General features: G+C 43.6%; 1 protein-coding gene across 1 annotated transcript in view; it reads right to left on the bottom strand.

Annotated features, from left to right (window-relative positions):
- Window positions 1-19,786, bottom strand: part of lama5 (laminin, alpha 5) — a gene marked incomplete in the record, with an annotated part of 207,409 nt that overhangs the window by 92,688 nt on the left and 94,935 nt on the right. Inside the window, 10 exon segments of the mRNA XM_029720356.1 lie at window positions 2,666-2,803; window positions 3,319-3,453; window positions 6,147-6,281; window positions 8,968-9,105; window positions 10,313-10,453; window positions 10,735-10,800; window positions 11,496-11,630; window positions 11,968-12,058; window positions 12,596-12,714; window positions 16,840-16,955. Coding sequence (XP_029576216.1) covers window positions 2,666-2,803; window positions 3,319-3,453; window positions 6,147-6,281; window positions 8,968-9,105; window positions 10,313-10,453; window positions 10,735-10,800; window positions 11,496-11,630; window positions 11,968-12,058; window positions 12,596-12,714; window positions 16,840-16,955 — 1,214 coding nt within the window.

The raw sequence follows: 19,786 nt of genomic DNA, 5'->3' as shown, positions 1-19,786 counted from the left end.
AGTAAAATACAGGAAACAAATAGTTTAGTAAAATACAGGAAACAAATAGTTTAGTAAAATACAGGAAACAAATAGTTTAGTAAAATACAGGAAACAAATAGTTTAGTAAAATACAGGAAACAAATAGCTTAGTAAAATACAGGAAACGAATAGTTTAGTAAAATACAGGAAATAAAAAGCTTAGTAAAATAGAGGAAATAAATAGTTTAGTAAAATACAAGAATCAAATAGTTTAGTAAAATAGTCATTATTTTATCTTTCCTTATAGATGGACAATGGACCGGGAGATACAAATCAAATCAAATTTTATTTGTCACATGCGCCGAACACAACAGCTGTAGACCTTAAAGTGAAATGCTTACTTACAGTCTCTAACCAACAATGCAGTTTGACGAAAATAGAGTTAATATTTACTAAATTAACTAAAGTAAAAAATAAATAATAATAAACAACAGAATAACAAGGCTCTATACAGGGTGTTACGGTACAGAGTCAATGTGGAGGCTATATACAGGGTGTTACGGTACAGAGTCAATGTGGAGGCTCTATACAGGGTGTTACGGTACAGAGTCAATGTGGAGGGTATATACAGGGTGTTACGGTACAGAGTCAATGTGGAGGCTATATACAGGGTGTTACGGTACAGAGTCAATGTGGAGGCTATATACAGGGTGTTACGGTACAGAGTCAATGTGGAGGCTCTATACAGGGTGTTACGGTACAGAGTCAATGTGGAGACTATATACAGGGTGTTACGGTACAGAGTCAATGTGGAGACTATATACAGGGTGTTACGGTACAGAGTCAATGTGGAGACTATATACAGGGTGTTACTGTACAGAGTCAATGTGGAGGCTATATACAGGGAGTTACGGTACAGAGTCAGTGTGGAGGTTATATACAGGGAGTACCGGTACAGAGTCAATGTGGAGGCTATATACAGGGGTTACCAATACAGAGTCAATGTGGAGGCTATATACAGGGGGTACCGGTACAGAGTCAATGTGGAGGCTATATACAGGGGGTACCGATACAGAGTCAATGCCGAGGCTATATACAGGGGGTACCAGTACAGAGTCAATGTGGAGACTATATACAGGGGATACCAGTACAGAGTCAATGTGGAGGCTATATACAGGGGGTACCGGTACAGAGTCAATGTGGAGACTATATACAGGGGGTACCAGTACAGAGTCAATGTGGAGGCTATATACAGGGGGTACCGGTACAGAGTCAATGTGGAGGCTATATACAGGGGGTACCGGTACAGAGTCAATGTGGAGGCTATATACAGGGGGTACCGGTACAGAGTCAATGTGGAGGCTATATACAGGGGGTACCGGTACAGAGTCAATGTGGAGGCTATATACAGGGGGTACCAATACAGAGTCAATGTGGAGGCTATATACAGGGGGTACCGGTACAGAGTCAATGTGGAGGCTATATACAGGGGGTACCGATACAGAGTCAATGCCGAGGCTATATACAGGGGGTACCAGTACAGAGTCAATGTGGAGACTATATACAGGGGGTACCAGTACAGAGTCAATGTGGAGGCTATATACAGGGGGTACCGGTACAGAGTCAATGTGGAGGCTATATACAGGGGGTACCGGTACAGAGTCAATGTGGAGGCTATATACAGGGGGTACCGGTACAGAGTCAATGTGGAGGCTATATACAGGGGGTACCGGTACAGAGTCAATGTGGAGGCTATATACAGGGGGTACCAGTAGAGAGTCAATGTGGAGGCTATATACAGGGGGTACCAGTACAGAGTCAATGCCGAGGCTATATACAGGGGGTACCAGTACAGAGTCAATGTGGAGACTATATACAGGGGGTACCAGTACAGAGTCAATGTGGAGGCTATATACAGGGTGTTACGGTACAGAGTCAATGTGGAGACTATATACAGGGTGTTACTGTACAGAGTCAATGTGGAGGCTATTTACAGGGAGTTACGGTACAGAGTCAATGTGGAGGCTATATACAGGGTATTACGGTACAGAGTCAATGTGGAGGCTATATACAGGGGGTTACGGTACAGAGTCAATGTGGAGGCTATATACAGGGGGTACCGGTACAGAGTCAATGTGGAGGCTATATACAGGGGGTACCGGTACAGAGTCAATGCCGAGGCTATATACAGGGGGTACCAGTACAGAGTCAATGTGGAGACTATATACAGGGGGTACCAGTACAGAGTCAATGTGGAGGCTATATACAGGGGGTACCGGTACAGAGTCAATGTGGAGGCTATATACAGGGGGTACCGGTACAGAGTCAATGTGGAGGCTATATACAGGGGGTACCAGTAGAGAGTCAATGTGGAGGCTATATACAGGGGGTACCAGTACAGAGTCAATGCCGAGGCTATATACAGGGGGTACCGGTACCGAGTCAATGAGGAGGCTATATACAGGGGGTACCAGTACAGAGTCAATGTGGAGGCTATATACAGGGAGCGACCTCAACTTTCGATCAGGTTGAGATCGAAATCGAGATGGATATTGAATGTACAGTATGTGTGTATTATATGAGCAAAGGGACTGAATGAATTTGTCATTGAGGGATAATAAAGCTCTATTGATTGACTAATTGATTGATTAATTGATTGATTGAATTAATGATTGAATGACCAAGTCCATAGGAGGTTACCTACCTTGGCAGAGAGGGAATCTGTAGGTTCCAGAGTTGCAGGTGTCACACCTCTGTCCCACGACGTTGGGTAGACAGGTACACTGACCACTCACCTGATCACAGCTAGTGAACCTGGAGCCCTCAGCTGAGCACTGACAGGCTGAGGGAGGAGAGAGATCTTAACACATTAGTATAGTAGCTGGGGAGACAGGAGAGAGAGGAGGGAGTTAGCTAGCTAGCATTTAGCTAGATTCAGACGTGAATTTAGTGACAGATTAGACAGGAGAGAGAGGAGGGAGTTAGCTAGCTAGCATTGAGCTAGATTCAGACGTGAATTTAGTGACAGATTAGACAGGAGAGAGAGGAGGGAGTTAGCTAGCTAGCATTTAGCTAGATTCAGACTTGAATTTAATGACAGATTAGACAGGATGATAAATACATAACACCACCTGACAGACTAGACAGGTTAATAAATACATAACAGACTAGACAGGATAATAAATACATAACACCTGACAGATTAGACAGTGTGACCAACACATACAGCGCAGACGGCCACCCATCGTTTAAGAAAGTGCCTTGGACATATTTAGAAATTCGTTTTAGATATTGAAGCAATCTGATTTTAACAACCAATCAGGCTTTGAGATGTCGTCTGAACTCGTGACAACTTACGTGTGCAGCTGGGGAAGCCGTAGAAACCTGGAGCACACTGGTCACAGGGGGTGCCGCTGTAGTTAGGTCTGCAGTGGCAGTGTCCTGACACGCTGCAGCTAGAGCCCAGGGAGGTGCGAGGATCACAGGTGCACACTGGGTAAACAGGAAGTAACAACATTAGATAGTGGCCGTGTTCGAAAGCAATAATTCTGCTCTGTCGTTAATCACTAACTGAGCAGACTGACCGATCGACAAATAGTTATTTAAGATGTAAGGTGATTTGTCTTCTGTCTACGACTGCAATGTAGTCTCAAACATCACCAAACTGTTTTGGTAGAGAGTTCAGACACCTCTACAAAATGACTGGTGTCTGGTGTGTGTAGTTGGGGTGTCTGGTGTGTGTGTTGATGTGGTGTGTGTAGTTGTGGTGCCTGGTGTGTGTAGTTGTGGTGTGTGTAGTTGGGGTGTCTGGTGTGTGTAGTTGTGGTGTCTGGTGTGTGTAGTTGTGGTGTCTGGTGTGTGTAGTTGGGGTGTCTGGTGTGTGTGTTGATGTGGTGTGTGTAGTTGTGGTGCCTGGTGTGTGTAGTTGTGGTGTCTGGTGTGTGTGTGTAGTTGAGGTGTGTGTAGTTGTGGTGTCTGGTGTGTGTGTTGATGTGGTGTCTGGTGTGTGTAGTTGTGGTGTCTGGTGTGTGTAGTTGTGGTGTCTGGTGTGTGTAGTTGGGGTGTCTGGTGTGTGTAGTTGTGTGTGTAGTTGTGGTGCCTGGTGTGTGTAGTTGTGGTGTGTGTAGTTGGGCTGTCTGGTGTGTGTAGTTGTGGTGTCTGGTGTGTGTAGTTGGGGTGTCTGGTGTGTGTGTTGATGTGGTGTGTGTAGTTGTGGTGCCTGGTGTGTGTGTGTAGTTGGGGTGTGTGGTGTGTGTGTTGATGTGGTGTGTGTAGTTGTGGTGTCTGGTGTGTGTGTTTATGTGGTGTCTGGTGTGTGTGTTTATGTGGTGTCTGGTGTGTGTAGTTGTGGTGTCTGGTGTGTGTAGTTGTGGTGTCTGGTGTGTGTAGTTGTGGTGTCTGGTGTGTGTAGTTGTGGTGTCTGGTGTGTGTAGTTGTGTGTGTAGTTGGGGTGTCTGGTGTGTGTAGTTGGGGTGTCTGGTGTGTGTGTGTGTAGTTGTGTGTGTAGTTGGGGTGTCTGGTGTGTGTGTGTGTAGTTGTGTGTGTAGTTGGGGTGTCTGGTGTGTGTAGTTGTGGTGTCTGGTGTGTGTGTTGATGTGGTGTGTGTAGTTGTGGTGCCTGGTGTGTGTGTGTAGTTGGGGTGTGTGTAGATGCGGTGTGTGTAGTTGATGAGCGTGGTGTGTGTAGTTGGGGTGTGTGTAGTTGGGGTGTGTGTAGATGCGGTGTGTGTAGTTGATGAGCGTGGTGTGTGTAGTTGGGGTGTGTGTAGTTGTGGTGTGTGTAGATGTGGTGTGTGTAGTTGATGAGCGTGGTGTGTGTAGTTGTGGTGTGTTTAGATGTGGTGTGTGTATTTGATGAGCGTGGTGTGTGTAGTTGTGGTGTGTGTAGATGTGGTGTGTGTAGTTGATGAGCGTGGTGTGTGTAGTTGGGGTGTGTGTAGTTGTGGTGTGTGTAGATGTGGTGTGTGTAGTTGATGAGCGTGGTGTGTGTAGTTGTGGTGTGTGTAGATGCGGTGTGTGTATTTGATGAGCGTGGTGTGTGTAGTTGTGGTGTGTGTAGATGTGGTGTGTGTAGTTGATGAGCGGGGTGTGTGTAGTTTTGGTGTGTGTAGTTGTGGTGTGTGTAGTTGTGGTGTGTGTAGTTGATGAGCGTGGTGTGTGTAGTTTTGGTGTGTGTAGTTGTGGTGTGTGTAGTTGATGAGCGTGGTGTGTGTAGTTGTGGTGTGTGTAGTTGATGAGCGTGGTGTGTGTAGTTGTGGTGTGTGTAGTTGATGAGCGGGGTGTGTGTAGTTGGGGTGTGTGTAGTTGATGAGCGTGGTGTGTGTAGTTTTGGTGTGTGTAGTTGTGGTGTGTGTAGTTGATGAGCGTGGTGTGTGTAGTTGTGGTGTGTGTAGTTGATGAGCGTGGTGTGTGTAGTTGGGGTGTGTGTAGTTGATGAGCGTGGTGTGTGTAGTTGGGGTGTGTGTAGTTGATGAGCGGGGTGTGTGTAGTTGGGGTGTGTGTAGTTGATGAGCTTGGTGTGTGTAGTTGGGGTGTGTGTAGTTGATGAGCGGGGTGTGTGTAGTTGGGGTGTGTGTAGTTGATGAGCGTGGTGTGTGTAGTTGTGGTGTGTGTAGTTGATGAGCGTGGTGTGTGTAGTTGTGGTGTGTGTAGTTGATGAGCGTGGTGTGTGTAGTTGTGGTGTGTGTAGTTGATGAGCGTGGTGTGTGTAGTTGTGGTGTGTGTAGTTGATGAGCGTGGTGTGTGTAGTTGTGGTGTGTGTAGTTGATGAGCGTGGTGTGTGTAGTTGTGGTGTGTGTAGTTGATGAGCGTGGTGTGTGTAGTTGTGGTGTGTGTAGTTGATGAGCGGGGTGTGTGTAGTTGTGGTGTGTGTAGTTGATGAGCGGGGTGTGTGTAGTTGGGGTGTGTGTAGTTGATGAGCGTGGTGTGTGTAGTTGTGGTGTGTGTAGTTGATGAGCGTGGTGTGTGTAGTTGGGGTGTGTGTAGTTGTGGTGTGTGTAGTTGATGAGCGGGGTGTGTGTAGTTGTGGTGTGTGTAGTTGATGAGCGTGGTGTGTGTAGTTGGGGTGTGTGTAGTTGATGACGTGGTGTGTGTAGTTGTGGTGTGTGTAGTTGATGAGCGTGGTGTGTGTAGTTGGGGTGTGTGTAGTTGATGAGCGGGGTGTGTGGTCCAGTCAGTGGTCAGTACCTTGGCAGTTGGGGTAGGAGTGGAAGCCTGATCTACACTGCTCACATCGCGGCCCCTGGAACTCTGGACGACACAGACACCGTCCAGACACATCACAGCCCTCTGGGAGAGTTCCCACGCTGCTACAGCCACACACTGATGGAGCGGAAAGACAAACAGACTTTGTGTGACAACATGTAAGAACTTTTATTGTAATTCCAAAAACAGAATTAATTCCAGAAACAATTCACGAAACAGACAAGCGGTCCTGAGTCAGTATTGAGCTGTATATCCATGGTCCTGTGTGTATATCAGTATTGAGCTGTATATCCATGGTCCTGTGTGTCAGTATTGAGCTGTATATCCATGGTCCTGTATATCAGTATTGAGCTGTATATCCATGGTCCTGTGTGTTGTGTCAGTATTGAGCTGTATATCCATGGTCCTGTGTGTATATCAGTATTGAGCTGTATATCCATGGTCCTGTGTATATCAGTATTGAGCTGTATATCCATGGTCCTGTGTATATCAGTATTGAGCTGTATATCCATGGTCCTGTGTGTATATCAGTATTGAGCTGTATATCCATGGTCCTGTGTATATCAGTATTGAGCTGTATATCCATGGTCCTGTGTGTATATCAGTATTGAGCTGTATATCCATGGTCCTGTGTGTATATCAGTATTGAGCTGTATATCCATGGTCCTGTATATCAGTATTGAGCTGTATATCCATGGTCCTGTGTGTATATCAGTATTGAGCTGTATATCCATGGTCCTGTGTATCAGTATTGAGCTGTATATCCATAGTCCTGTGTGTATATCAGTATTGAGCTGTATATCCATGGTCCTGTGTGTATATCAGTATTGAGCTGTATATCCATGGTCCTGTGTGTATATCAGTATTGAGCTGTATATCCATGGTCCTGTGTGTATATCAGTATTGAGCTGTATATCCATAGTCCTGTGTGTATATCAGTATTGAGCTGTATATCCATGGTCCTGTGTGTATATCAGTATTGAGCTGTATATCCATGGTCCTGTGTATATCAGTATTGAGCTGTATATCCATGGTCCTGTGTGTATATCAGTATTGAGCTGTATATCCATGGTCCTGTGTGTATATCAGTATTGAGCTGTATATCCATGGTCCTGTGTTGTATATCAGTATTGAGCTGTATATCCATGGTCCTGTGTGTATATCAGTATTGAGCTGTATATCCATGGTCCTGTGTTGTATATCAGTATTGAGCTGTATATCCATGGTCCTGTGTTGTGTCAGTATTGAGCTGTATATCCATGGTCCTGTATATCAGTATTGAGCTGTATATCCATGGTCCAGTGTGTCAGTATTGAGCTGTATACCCATGGTCCTGTGTTGTGTCAGTATTGAGCTGTATATCCATGGTCCTGTGTGTATATCAGTATTGAGCTGTATATCCATGGTCCTGTGTGTATATCAGTATTGAGCTGTATATCCATGGTCCTGTGTGTCAGTATTGAGCTGTATATCCATGGTCCTGTGTATATCAGTATTGAGCTGTATATCCATGGTCCTGTGTGTATATCAGTATTGAGCTGTATATCCATGGTCCTGTGTGTATATCAGTATTGAGCTGTATATCCATGGTCCTGTGTTGTATATCAGTATTGAGCTGTATATCCATGGTCCTGTGTTGTGTCAGTATTGAGCTGTATATCCATGGTCCAGTGTGTCAGTATTGAGCTGTATATCCATGGTCCTGTGTGTATATCAGTATTGAGCTGTATATCCATGGTCCTGTGTTGTATATCAGTATTGAGCTGTATATCCATGGTCCTGTGTTGTGTCAGTATTGAGCTTTATATCCATGGTCCAGTGTGTCAGTATTGAGCTGTATATCCATGGTCCTGTCTATCAGTATTGAGCTGTATATCCATGGTCCTGTGTGTATATCAGTATTGAGCTGTATATCCATGGTCCTGTGTGTATATCAGTATTGAGCTGTATATCCATGGTCCTGTGTGTATATCAGTATTGAGCTGTATATCCATGGTCCTGTGTTGTGTCAGTATTGAGCTGTATATCCATGGTCCAGTGTGTCAGTATTGAGCTGTATATCCATGGTCCAGTGTGTCAGTATTGAGCTGTATATCCATGGTCCTGTGTATCAGTATTGAGCTGTATATCCATGGTCCTGTATATCAGTATTGAGCTGTATATCCATGGTCCTGGGTTGTGTCAGTATTGAGCTGTATATCCATGGTCCTGTGTGTATATCAGTATTGAGCTGTATATCCATGGTCCTGTGTGTATATCAGTATTGAGCTGTATATCCATGGTCCTGTGTTGTATATCAGTATTGAGCTGTATATCCATGGTCCTGGGTTGTGTCAGTATTGAGCTGTATATCCATGGTCCTGTGTGTCAGTATTGAGCTGTATATCCATGATCCTGTGTTGTCAGTATTGAGCTGTATATCTATGGTCCAGTGTGTCAGTATTGAGCTGTATATCCATGGTCCAGTGTGTCAGTATTGAGCTGTATATCCATGGTCCAATGTGTCAGTATTGAGCTGTATATCCATGGTCCTGGGTTGTGTCAGTATTGAGCTGTATATCCATGGTCCTGTGTGTATATCAGTATTGAGCTGTATATCCATGGTCCTGTGTGTATATCAGTATTGAGCTGTATATCCATGGTCCTGTGTTGTGTCAGTATTGAGCTGTATATCCATGGTCCAGTGTTGTGTCAGCTTTCTGAAGAGACAGACATTTAGCAGACAATGTTTTTTGGAGCCAATGTTTGGCAGACAGACATTCCCTTTGGCACAGTGGGTAACAATGTGTTGGCAGATACTCACGTTGGCAGAGGGGGTAGTTGAAGTAGCCTGGAGTACACTGGTCACATGAGTACCCCTGGAAGCCTTGGCGACACTGGCACTGCCCCGTCAGCGTATCACACCTACCACCCTGGCACCCCGCGCCTGAGCACTGACACTCTGGCGGATGAGAAGGCACACTGGGGTCATTACACAACCAACACGTGTGTTTGTGTCTGTTTGTGGGGGTGGGGAGTATGAGCATGCTTGACAGTGTGTAAAGTTATCTAGAGTACTATATCGCTGTCTGTAGTTATCTAGTGTATATCGCTGTGTGTAAAGTTATCCAGTGTATATCGCTGTGTGTAAAGTTATCTAGAGTACTATATCGCTGTCTGTAGTTATCTAGTGTATATCGCTGTGTGTAAAGTTATCCAGTGTATATCGCTGTGTAAAGTTATCCAGTGTATATCGCTGTGTGTAAAGTTATCTAGTGTATATCACTATGTGTAAAGTTATCCAGTGTATATCACTATGTGTAAAGTTATCCAGTGTATATCGCTGTGTAAAGTTATCCAGTGTATATCGCTGTGTGTAAAGTTATCTAGTGTATATCGCTGTGTGTAAAGTTATCCAGTGTATATCGTCGTGTAAAGTTATCCAGTGTATATCGCTGTGTGTAAAGTTATCCAGTGTATATCGCTGTGTAAAGTTATCCAGTGTATATCGCTGTGTGTAAAGTTATCTAGTGTATATCGCTGTGTAAAGTTATCTAGAGTATATCGCTGTGTGTAAAGTTGTCTTGTGTATATCGCTGTGTGTAGTTATCTAGTGTATATCGCTGTGTGTAAAGTTATCTAGTGTATATCGCTGTGTATAAAGTTATCTAGAGTATATTGCTGTGTGTAGTTATCTTGTGTATATCACTGTGTGTAAAGTTATCTAGTGTATATCGCTGTGTAAAGTTATCTAGAGTATATCGCTGTGTGTAAAGTTGTCTTGTGTATATCGCTGTGTGTAGTTATCTAGTGTATATCGCCGTGTAAAGTTATCTAGTGTATATCGCTGTGTAAAGTTATCTAGAGTATATCGCTGTGTGTAAAGTTATCTAGTGTATATCGCTGTGTAAAGTTATCCAGTGTATATCGCTGTGTAAAGTTATCCAGTGTATATCGCTGTGTGTAAAGTTATCTAGTGTATATCGCTGTTTAAAGTTGTCTTGTGTATATCGCTGTGTGTAGTTATCTAGTGTATATCGCTGTGTAAAGTTATCCAGTGTATATCGCTGTGTAAAGTTATCTAGTGTATATCGGTGTGTGTAAAGTTATCCAGTGTATATCGCTGTGTAAAGTTATCTAGTGTATAGTCTCTCTGGGTGGTAACTTACCCTGGCAGTTGAGTCCGTAGTACCCTGGTGCACAGACGTCACAGTGTTCCCCAGTGAAGCCAGGTTTACAGATACAGGTACGGGTCCGCAGGTCTGGACGGCAGGAGTTTCCCTCCGTACCCGCAGCACTGCATTCACAGTCTACACAGAGAGATAGGAGACACGTACTGTACTGTAGCCGAAGATAGACTTGACATTGTTTGGTTCTGCTAATCACATCCCCCATGTCTATCTCGTTGCATTCAGTAGGATTTAATGGTGCAACACAAGCAGAGACGTGTACAACGCAGAGAAAATGATTGGTTATAATAACACATGATAACCACAGATGGAGAAAAATGTGTCTTGCCTTACTCCGTCAGTATGATTTGTACTATCGTTTTGAATAAATTGGAGAAATAAAATATATTTAAAAGACTTACTGATGATTTCTCCGGCAGGTTTAGCTTCTCTGTTGCTATTGTTGTTGTTGAGGTGGGTTGCTATGGCTGACAGAAACACACATTAGACAAGTTATAGCAGTAGTCCCCTTGAGAGAGAGTTCTTATCGATCTCGGGCTGCTACAAAGCTGTAGGATCTGTTTCCCAGTCCTTGTCACGTCCTGACCAGTGAAAGAGGTCATTTGCCATAGTAGTATGGTCAGGGTGTGACAGGGGGGTTTGTTTTGTATGTATTTTGGGTTTTCTGTTTCTATGTGGGTTTGTTCTAGTTATCTATTTCTATGTGTTGGTTTTCATGTTCGGCCGGGTATGGTTTCCAATCAGAGGCAGGTGTCTTTCGTTGTCTCTGATTGGAAGCCATACTTAGGCAGCCTGTTTTTCCCTTTGGGGTTGAGGGGTAGTTGTTTCCCGTTTAGTCGTAGTGTACCTGACGGGACTGTGTTGGTCGTTTTTTTGTTATTTTGTCAAGTGTCGTCATTAAAAGATGGAAAATGAGCGCTATCCACGCTGCGTCTCGGTCTCCATTTCACGACCCGTGTGACAGTCCTGGACTAAACAGCTAGTTCAATAGACATTCTCCATTGAGAATGATTTTTTGTTGTTGTTGTCCAGGACCAGTCTAAATCTGTGTCCAGGAAAACTATCCCCTAAAGACTACTTCCTGTTTATGCCCCTACAACTTTGTACCCAAAGACCTATTTTATGAGAACCATAACACATTTTTTACATTCGGGATACTTACAGTAGCAGTCTGGGAAGTTAATGTATCCCTCCGCACAGGAGTCACAGTTCTTTCCGGTGTAGTTGGGTTTACAGTAACAACGACCCGTCAGATCCTCACAGGTACCATCTGTGAACTCTGACTGGCACACACAGGCTGCAGAATGGAGGACGAAGAGGAGGAGGAGGAGGAGGAGGAGGAAGAGGAGGTGAACGAAGACATTCAACTGTATTAATCTGCTGTCAAGTAACAAACAGAACTTTTAAGAAAAAAATATCATCAAGACCTACAGTTCAGCTATAAACACCATTTTCTTTCCACACAAGGGACAAATACGTTTTACATTTTACATTTTAGTAATTTAGCAGACGCTCTTATCCAGACTTACAGTAGTGAATGCATACATTTCATAAATGTTTTCCCCATTTCATACATTATCTTTCAAACACACCAATCAACATGTATTTTAGTTTGAATAATAACTGTCACTCACGGGAGCAGGCCAATGGGGAGTCCAGGGGATGGTCAGGTGATCTGTAGTAGGTGAGGATACAGCGCTCACAGTTGACACCAGCGGTGTGATGCTGGGAGTGGAAAGCAGGATACAATGAGTCAATGGCATACGACACAGATTTATTTTAGGGGATAGTTACTGAAATGTATTTTCATGATTACAATGGGTTAATGACATACAACACAGGATTACAATGAGTCAATGACATACAGCACAGGATTACAATGAGTCAATGACATACAGCACAGGATTACAGTGAGCCAATGACATACAACACAGGATTACAATGAGTCAATGACATACAACACAGGATTACAGTGAGCCAATGACATACAGCACACGATTACAGTGAGCCAATGACATACAGCACAGGATTACACTCAGCAATGTTCAGCAATGTAGATAAGGACACAGTTCAGATTAAATGGAGCCGGTGCAATGGAATAGGGAGGCTACACAAATAAATGTAATACTTTTTGCTTAATTGATTGATACATTTATAGGTTGAACAAATGTAATTTCACTTGTCTAGGCCATGTCTTTTGCTAGCTTCTGTAATCATCTCCTACTATAAGGAGTAGGTGTTTATAAAGGACAGCGGTAATACCTGACACTCCATGCAGACTCCACCGCCCCTGTACTCTCCCTGGATGTTGATGCTAGCTTTCCTCTGGTCTACCTCGGGGTCGTAGTAACAGCCAAACGAGTGTTGGTTACAGTTACACGCTGAAAGAAATATGAACAGAAAATAAGGACTCAGTCAACCTTATCACACAAAGACATTTCATTCATCAGAAAGTTTTAAACCAAAACAACAAAACAAAAACGGACATATGAACGTATGAAATTAGAAACGCCTAGTGGCGGGCCCGGGGGGCCCGGGGGGCGCCTGCAAGCTGACGCTGTCGTCAGTTGGAACGGGTTTCTCTCCGATACATTGGTTCGGCTGACTTCTGGGTTAAACGAGCAGTGTGTTAAGAAGCAGCGTGGCTTGGCGGGTCATGCTTCGTAAGGATCGCAACTACTAATAAAAAAATATATATAAAAAAAAAATAGATGAGCTACAGTGAATGAAACAGACTGACACACAAACAAGGAAAGGTAATGTGTATCAACACACATACTGGTCTCATCCCAACCATAAACTATCATTTACAGACCCGTCTCATCACAACCATAAACTATCATTTACAGACCCGTCTCATCCCAACCAAAGCTATCATTCACAGACCCGTCTCATCCCAACCAAAGCTATCATTTACAGACCCGTCTCATCCCAACCATAAACTATCATTTACAGACCCGTCTCATCCCAACCATAAACTATCATTTACAGACCCGTCTCATCCCAACCATAAACTATCATTTACAGACCCATCTCATCCCAACCAAAGCTATCATTTACAGACCCGTCTCATCCCAACCAAAGCTATCATTTACAGAGCCGTCTCATCCCAACCATAAACTATCATTTACAGACCCGTCTCATCCCAACCATAAACTATCATTTACAGACCCGTCTCATCCCAACCAAAGCTATCATTTACAGACCCGTCTCATCCCAACCAAAGCTATCATTTACAGACCCGTCTCATCCAAACCAAAGCTATCATTCACAGACCCGTCTCATCCCAACCAAAGCTATCATTTACAGACCCGTCTCATCCCAACCAAAGCTATCATTTACAGACCCGTCTCATCCCAACCAAAGCTATCATTTACAGACCTGTCTCATCCCAACCATAAACTATCATTTACAGACCCGTCTCATCCCAACCATAAACTATCATTTACAGACCCGTCTCATCCCAACCATAAACTATCATTTACAGACCCGTCTCATCCCAACCATAAACTATCATTTACAGACCTGTCTCATCCCAACCATAAACTATGATTTACAGACCCGTCTCATCCCAACCATAAACTATCATTTACAGACCCGTTTCATCCCAACCAAAGCTATCATTTACAGACCCGTCTCATCCCAACCATAAACTATCATTTACAGACCCGTCTCATCCCAACCAAAGCTATCATTTACAGACCCGTCTCATCCCAACCATAAACTATCATTTACAGACCCGTCTCATCCCAACCAAAGCTATCATTTACAGACCCGTCTCATCCCAACCAAAGCTATCATTTACAGACCCGTCTCATCCCAACCAAAGCTATCATTTACAGACCCGTCTCATCCCAACCATAAACTATCATTTACAGACCCATCTCATCCCAACCATAAACTATCATTTACAGACCCGTCTCATCCCAACCATAAACTATCATTTACAGACCCGTCTCATCCCAACCATAAACTATCATTTACAGACCCGTCTCATCCCAACCAAAGCTATCATTTACAGACCCGTCTCATCCCAACCATAAACTATAATTTACAGACCCGTCTCATCCCAACCATAAACTATCATTTACAGACCCGTCTCATCCCAACCAAAGCTATCATTTACAGACCCGTCTCATCCCAACCATAAACTATCATTTACAGACCCGTCTCATCCCAACCAAAGCTATCATTTACAGACCCGTCTCATCCCAACCAAAGCTATCATTTACAGACCCGTTTCATCCCAACCAAAGCTATCATTTACAGACCCGTCTCATCCCAACCATAAACTATCATTTACAGACCCGTCTCATCCCAACCAAAGCTATCATTTACAGACCCGTCTCATCACAACCAAAGCTATCATTTACATACCCATTTCAATTCAGTCAATTCAGGAAGTAAACAGACTTCTTGAGGAAGTAAACTGACCTCCTGAATTTAAATGGAATTGACCCTAACCCTGGTTTTCAGGGACCTCTGATAGACCGAGGGTTTTAGATAGAAGAACCTTTATACTGAGATGGATGGAGTTGGAAGAAACACTGTAGCTACATGCACCCTTCTGGCTTTTCTCACTGCTGCCTTTCTAACAGATGTTCTGTTGTCACATAGTCGGAGCAGGAACTGTACCAGACCATATCACCAGTTGTTTTTTCCTTCAGTTTTTCAGCGGAGAAAGGATGGGGGAAAAAATTATATTTCAAGAAGCATTGAGATTAGATTTAGGCGAGAATGAGACATCCGAGGAATCCGACATCCCAACCTCGCACAAACTAAACACAGAAAAACACACGTCCCTACTTGGTTTTGGCAGCCACAGCTGACCCAACAGAGACCTTAGGTAATCCTATTTTTAATGAGTCTGAGAAAAGACAATCTGTGAGTTTATCTGTTCTTATCAGCCTCCAGCGACAGAGAGGTGGCCGTAGCCATACACCCTTATCCACAACACACACACGGTCTGCTCAGATCAGACCTAGTGGGGCTGACACCGCTTCCCTCAGCACACCGCTTCCCTCAGGACACCGCTTCCCTCAGCACACCGCTTCCCTCAGCACACCGCTTCCCTCAGCACACCGCTTCCCTCAGCACACCGCTTCCCTCAGCACACCGCTTCCCTCAGGACACCGCTTCCCTCAGCACACCGCTTCCCTCAGCACACCGCTTCCCTCAGCACACCGCTTCCCTCAGCACACCGCTTCCCTCAGGACACCGCTTCCCTCAGGACACCGCTTCCCTCAGGACACCGCTTCCCTCAGCACACCGCTTCCCTCAGGACACCGCTTCCCTCAGGACACCGCTTCCCTCAGGACACCGCTTTTATCAGACTGAAACAACATGATAACTTAGATGTTTCTGTTCTGGCGAAGCCGTTGTGAGGTCTCTCTCTCTCTCTCTCTCTCTCTCTCTCTCATTTTTTGTTTTTTGTGACGTCTGTGGATCCATGATTAAAAATAACTGGGTCTTTCATGATGATGTGTGTGTGTGTGTTCGCACAAGTGTATCTGTGTGTATCCAGTATGGATGGAGGGCGGAAAAGGTGTCAGTGAGAGGAGCCATGGACTGTTCCTGTTTCCCTAGAGGATAGTTACTGAGACTGATCCTAGGGGATGAGACTGATCCTAGGGGATGAGACTGATCCTAGGGGATGAGACTGATCCTAGGGGATGAGACTGATCCTAGGGGATGAGACTGATCCTAGAGGATGATACTGATCCTAGGGGATGATACTGAGACTGATCCTAGAGGATAGTTACTGATACTGATCCTAGGGGATGATACTGAGACTGATCCTAGGGGATGATACTGAGACTGATCCTAGGGGATGATACTGATACTGATCCTAGAGGATAGTTACTGATACTGATCCTAGAGGATAGTTACTGATACTGATCCTAGAGGATAGTTACTGATACTGATCCTAGGGGATAGATACTGAGACTGATCCTAGGGGATGATACTGAGACTGATCCTAGGGGATGATACTGAGACTGATCCTAGAGGATAGATACTGATACTGATCCTAGGGGATGAGACTGATCCTAGGGGATGAGACTGATCCTAGGGGATGAGACTGATCCTAGGGGATGAGACTGATCCTAGGGGATGAGACTGATCCTAGGGGATGAGACTGATCCTAGAGGATAGTTACTGATACTGATCCTAGGGGATGAGACTGATCCTAGGGGATGAGACTGATCCTAGGGGATGAGACTGATCCTAGGGGATAGATACTGAGACTGATCCTAGAGGATGAGACTGATCCTAGAGGATGATACTGATCCTAGGGGATGAGACTGATCCTAGGGGATGAGACTGATCCTAGAGGATAGATACTGAGACTGTTCCTAGGGGATAGTTACTGAGACTGATCCTAGGGGATAGAGGTTTACTGAGACTGCCAGAGAGAGCCGATGGTGTGTGTATGTGTGTGTGCGTGTGTGCGCGTGCGTGCGTGTGTGTGTGTGTGTGCGGTGGGGTAAGGGTGTGGTAACACGCACGTTCACACTCGTTAGCCTTGTAAATGGTCGCTGGTTTCCATGGTAGCTGGTTGAATCCGGGGCAACACTGGTCACATGACCTCCCACAAGTGTTGTGCTGGCAATCACACTGCAGTCTAGAGGAGACAACGCACATGTCAACAGATAAACAAACATGGATGAATACACAGACAAAACAGAGACTTTCTATATCTGTAGTTCTCTAACTTTGACAGCTCTTGAGAAGGAAAGCCTACTTCTGATCCAGTACATTACAAATGTGTGTGTGTGTGTGTGTGTGTGTGTGTGTGTGTGTGTGTGTGTGTGTGTGTGTGCTGCAGCTCTGTGACCGCTCTTCTTCAGATAAATAGCGCCTTGCGTTCTAACATTCCATTGTTACCAAAAACGCAATTTTTTAGCAACAGTTCAAAATTCCTCTAACTCTTTTAAACTTTAAACTTCTCTCTTAGTGCCGTCAGAGAGGACATGGAGTACTGTGCCCAGTCCGCTCAGTTATAAACCTGGAGAGAAACCTGATCTATCCATAAAAGAGTTAATCCCTCTACAGTCTCAGAACTTCCCCCTGCTTAATCCCATTTAATATGAACAATCTGCTGTTTACACAGTGTGGACAAAACAGATCAGGAAGAAGAAAAAAAAACTGCTGCATTAATCTGGTCATTCAAGGACAAAAGCATGTACAGCCATATACAGTGTATTCTCAAAGTTCACAAACCCATTTCTGGTGTAATAACAGATTTATAGGGGCTATATATATAATCTGGTGTAATAACAGATTTATAGGGGCTATATATATAATCTGGTGTAATAACAGATTTATAGGGGCTATATATTTAATCTGGTGTAATAAAAGATTTATAGGGGCTATATATAATCTGGTGTAATAACAGATTTATAGGGGTTATATATATAATCTGGTGTAATAACAGATTTATAGGGGTTATATATATAATCTGGTGTAATAACAGATTTATAGGGGTTATATATAATCTGGTGTAATAACAGATTTATAGGGGTTATATATAATCTGGTTTAATAACAGATTTATAGGGGTTATATATATAATCTGGTGTAATAACAGATTTATAGGGGTTATATATATAATCTGGTGTAACAACAGATTTATAGGGGTTATATATATAATCTGGTGTAATAACATTTATAAGGGTTATATATAATCTGGTGTAATAACAGATTTATAGGGGTTATATATATAATCTGGTTTAATAACAGATTTATAGGGGTTATATATAATCTGGTTTAATAACAGATTTATAGGAGTTATATATAATCTGGTGTAATAACAGATTTATAGGGGTTATATATAATCTGGTGTAATAACAGATTTATAGGGGTTATATGGGTAATAACTAAAGGTCAAGAGACTGCTGATACAATACTGTGAAGATTGCTCTGATTACAAGTCATTGTCTCAACGCAGCCTTATAATGCTGTGAAAGGATCCAGGAACCCAAATGATTTGGGTGGGTCCCATCTTCCTTGTAATATGAGGGCTCCTGTGTTGGTGCAGCGGTCTAAGGCACTGCATCTCAGTGCTAGAGGCGTCACTACAGACACCCTGGTTCAAATCCAGGCTGTATCACAACCGGCCGTGACTGGGAGTCCCATAGGGCCGCAAAAGACCGGGCCGCAATGTTTTTTATTTTTATGGTGCGTTATGGCCACAAAGGGGATGCCGCTGTGAAATTCGAGGCATAGTCAAGTGCTTGTCAAATTGTGAATGAGAGACTGATGAAGTGTGTACAGCCTGCGCAAAAAAACCCAAAGCAGAGCATCTTGCTTTTCAAGCAACTTTTTTCAAATCATTAGAGTCTCATCATGCAGCCTTATAATGTATTAAACATCAAAACATACAGCCCAACATTTGTAGAACAACCAAAGTTTCATTAATAACTCCAAATTAAGCATATAGGAGGACCTGTTTCTATGTTAACCGCTCAACATAGAATAACTGCATAGAATAACTCCCTCAAATCGTTTGGAGAAAATTCTTCATTATAGTATGAAGAATTGTATTCTTCATACTATAAAATAACGCCACAGAATTATAAGCAAATCTTGTCTGCTAAATGAACTAATGTAGCCCACAGCCATTTGGCATAGCCAGATCAGGACCTAACACAAGGACAACTCAGAGTATGCTATTCTGTTCTTCTGAAATAGACGACATTTTCTTCATATCATGTTTCTTTAGACCTGTCTAAAATAAATAATGTATTTATTGTGAAGGTCTAGGCTATATTACATGGATTTCTTACACTTTTTAAAATGACTTGTTGGCTATGTGTGTGGAAGTCAGGATATGATAAACATGTTTATGTTAATTAACCGCGTGACGAAATTTCGTGACCGCCACAGCCCTAGTTCTGTGTGGTGCATATGTTGAATTTATTCTAAAGTATGCATCAAATTGTATGTGTAGATGACGGCTTGACAGAAATGGTAGCAGAAGGTGCATGTTAAAGTTTTGTTGCACACATATTCAGATGACGCTGTAGAGATGATCGAGGAGTAAAGCTTGTAATGTACCGTTCCCGCCACAAATTGACGGACAGCCCGATCAGCGAATGAGTGTTAAAGGCAGGACTTCCGAGCATCCAATGGCTGTGGATATATAACCCAATACCCCAGAGATATTGGAGGTCAACTGTTGAAGCAGGGCTTTTAGACAGAACAGCCTAACAGAAGTTGATTTATTAGCAAATGACCTTGATATGATAAAACAACAACTCTCTCTCTCTCTCTCTCTCCTCTCTCTCTCTCTCTCCTCTCTCTCTCCTCTCTCTCTCTCTCTCTCTCCTCTCTCTCCTCTCTCTCTCTCTCTCTCTCTCTCTCTCTCTCTCTCTCTCTCTCCTCTCTCTCTTCTCTCTCTCTCTCTCTCCTCTCTCTCTCTCCTCTCTCTCCTCTCCTCTCTCTCTCTCTCTCT

This window comes from Salmo trutta, chromosome 28 (genome assembly GCF_901001165.1).
Source record: "Salmo trutta chromosome 28, fSalTru1.1, whole genome shotgun sequence".
Taxonomy (NCBI): Eukaryota; Metazoa; Chordata; class Actinopteri; order Salmoniformes; family Salmonidae; genus Salmo; species Salmo trutta.
This window is presented reverse-complemented; position numbering and strand designations above follow the sequence as displayed.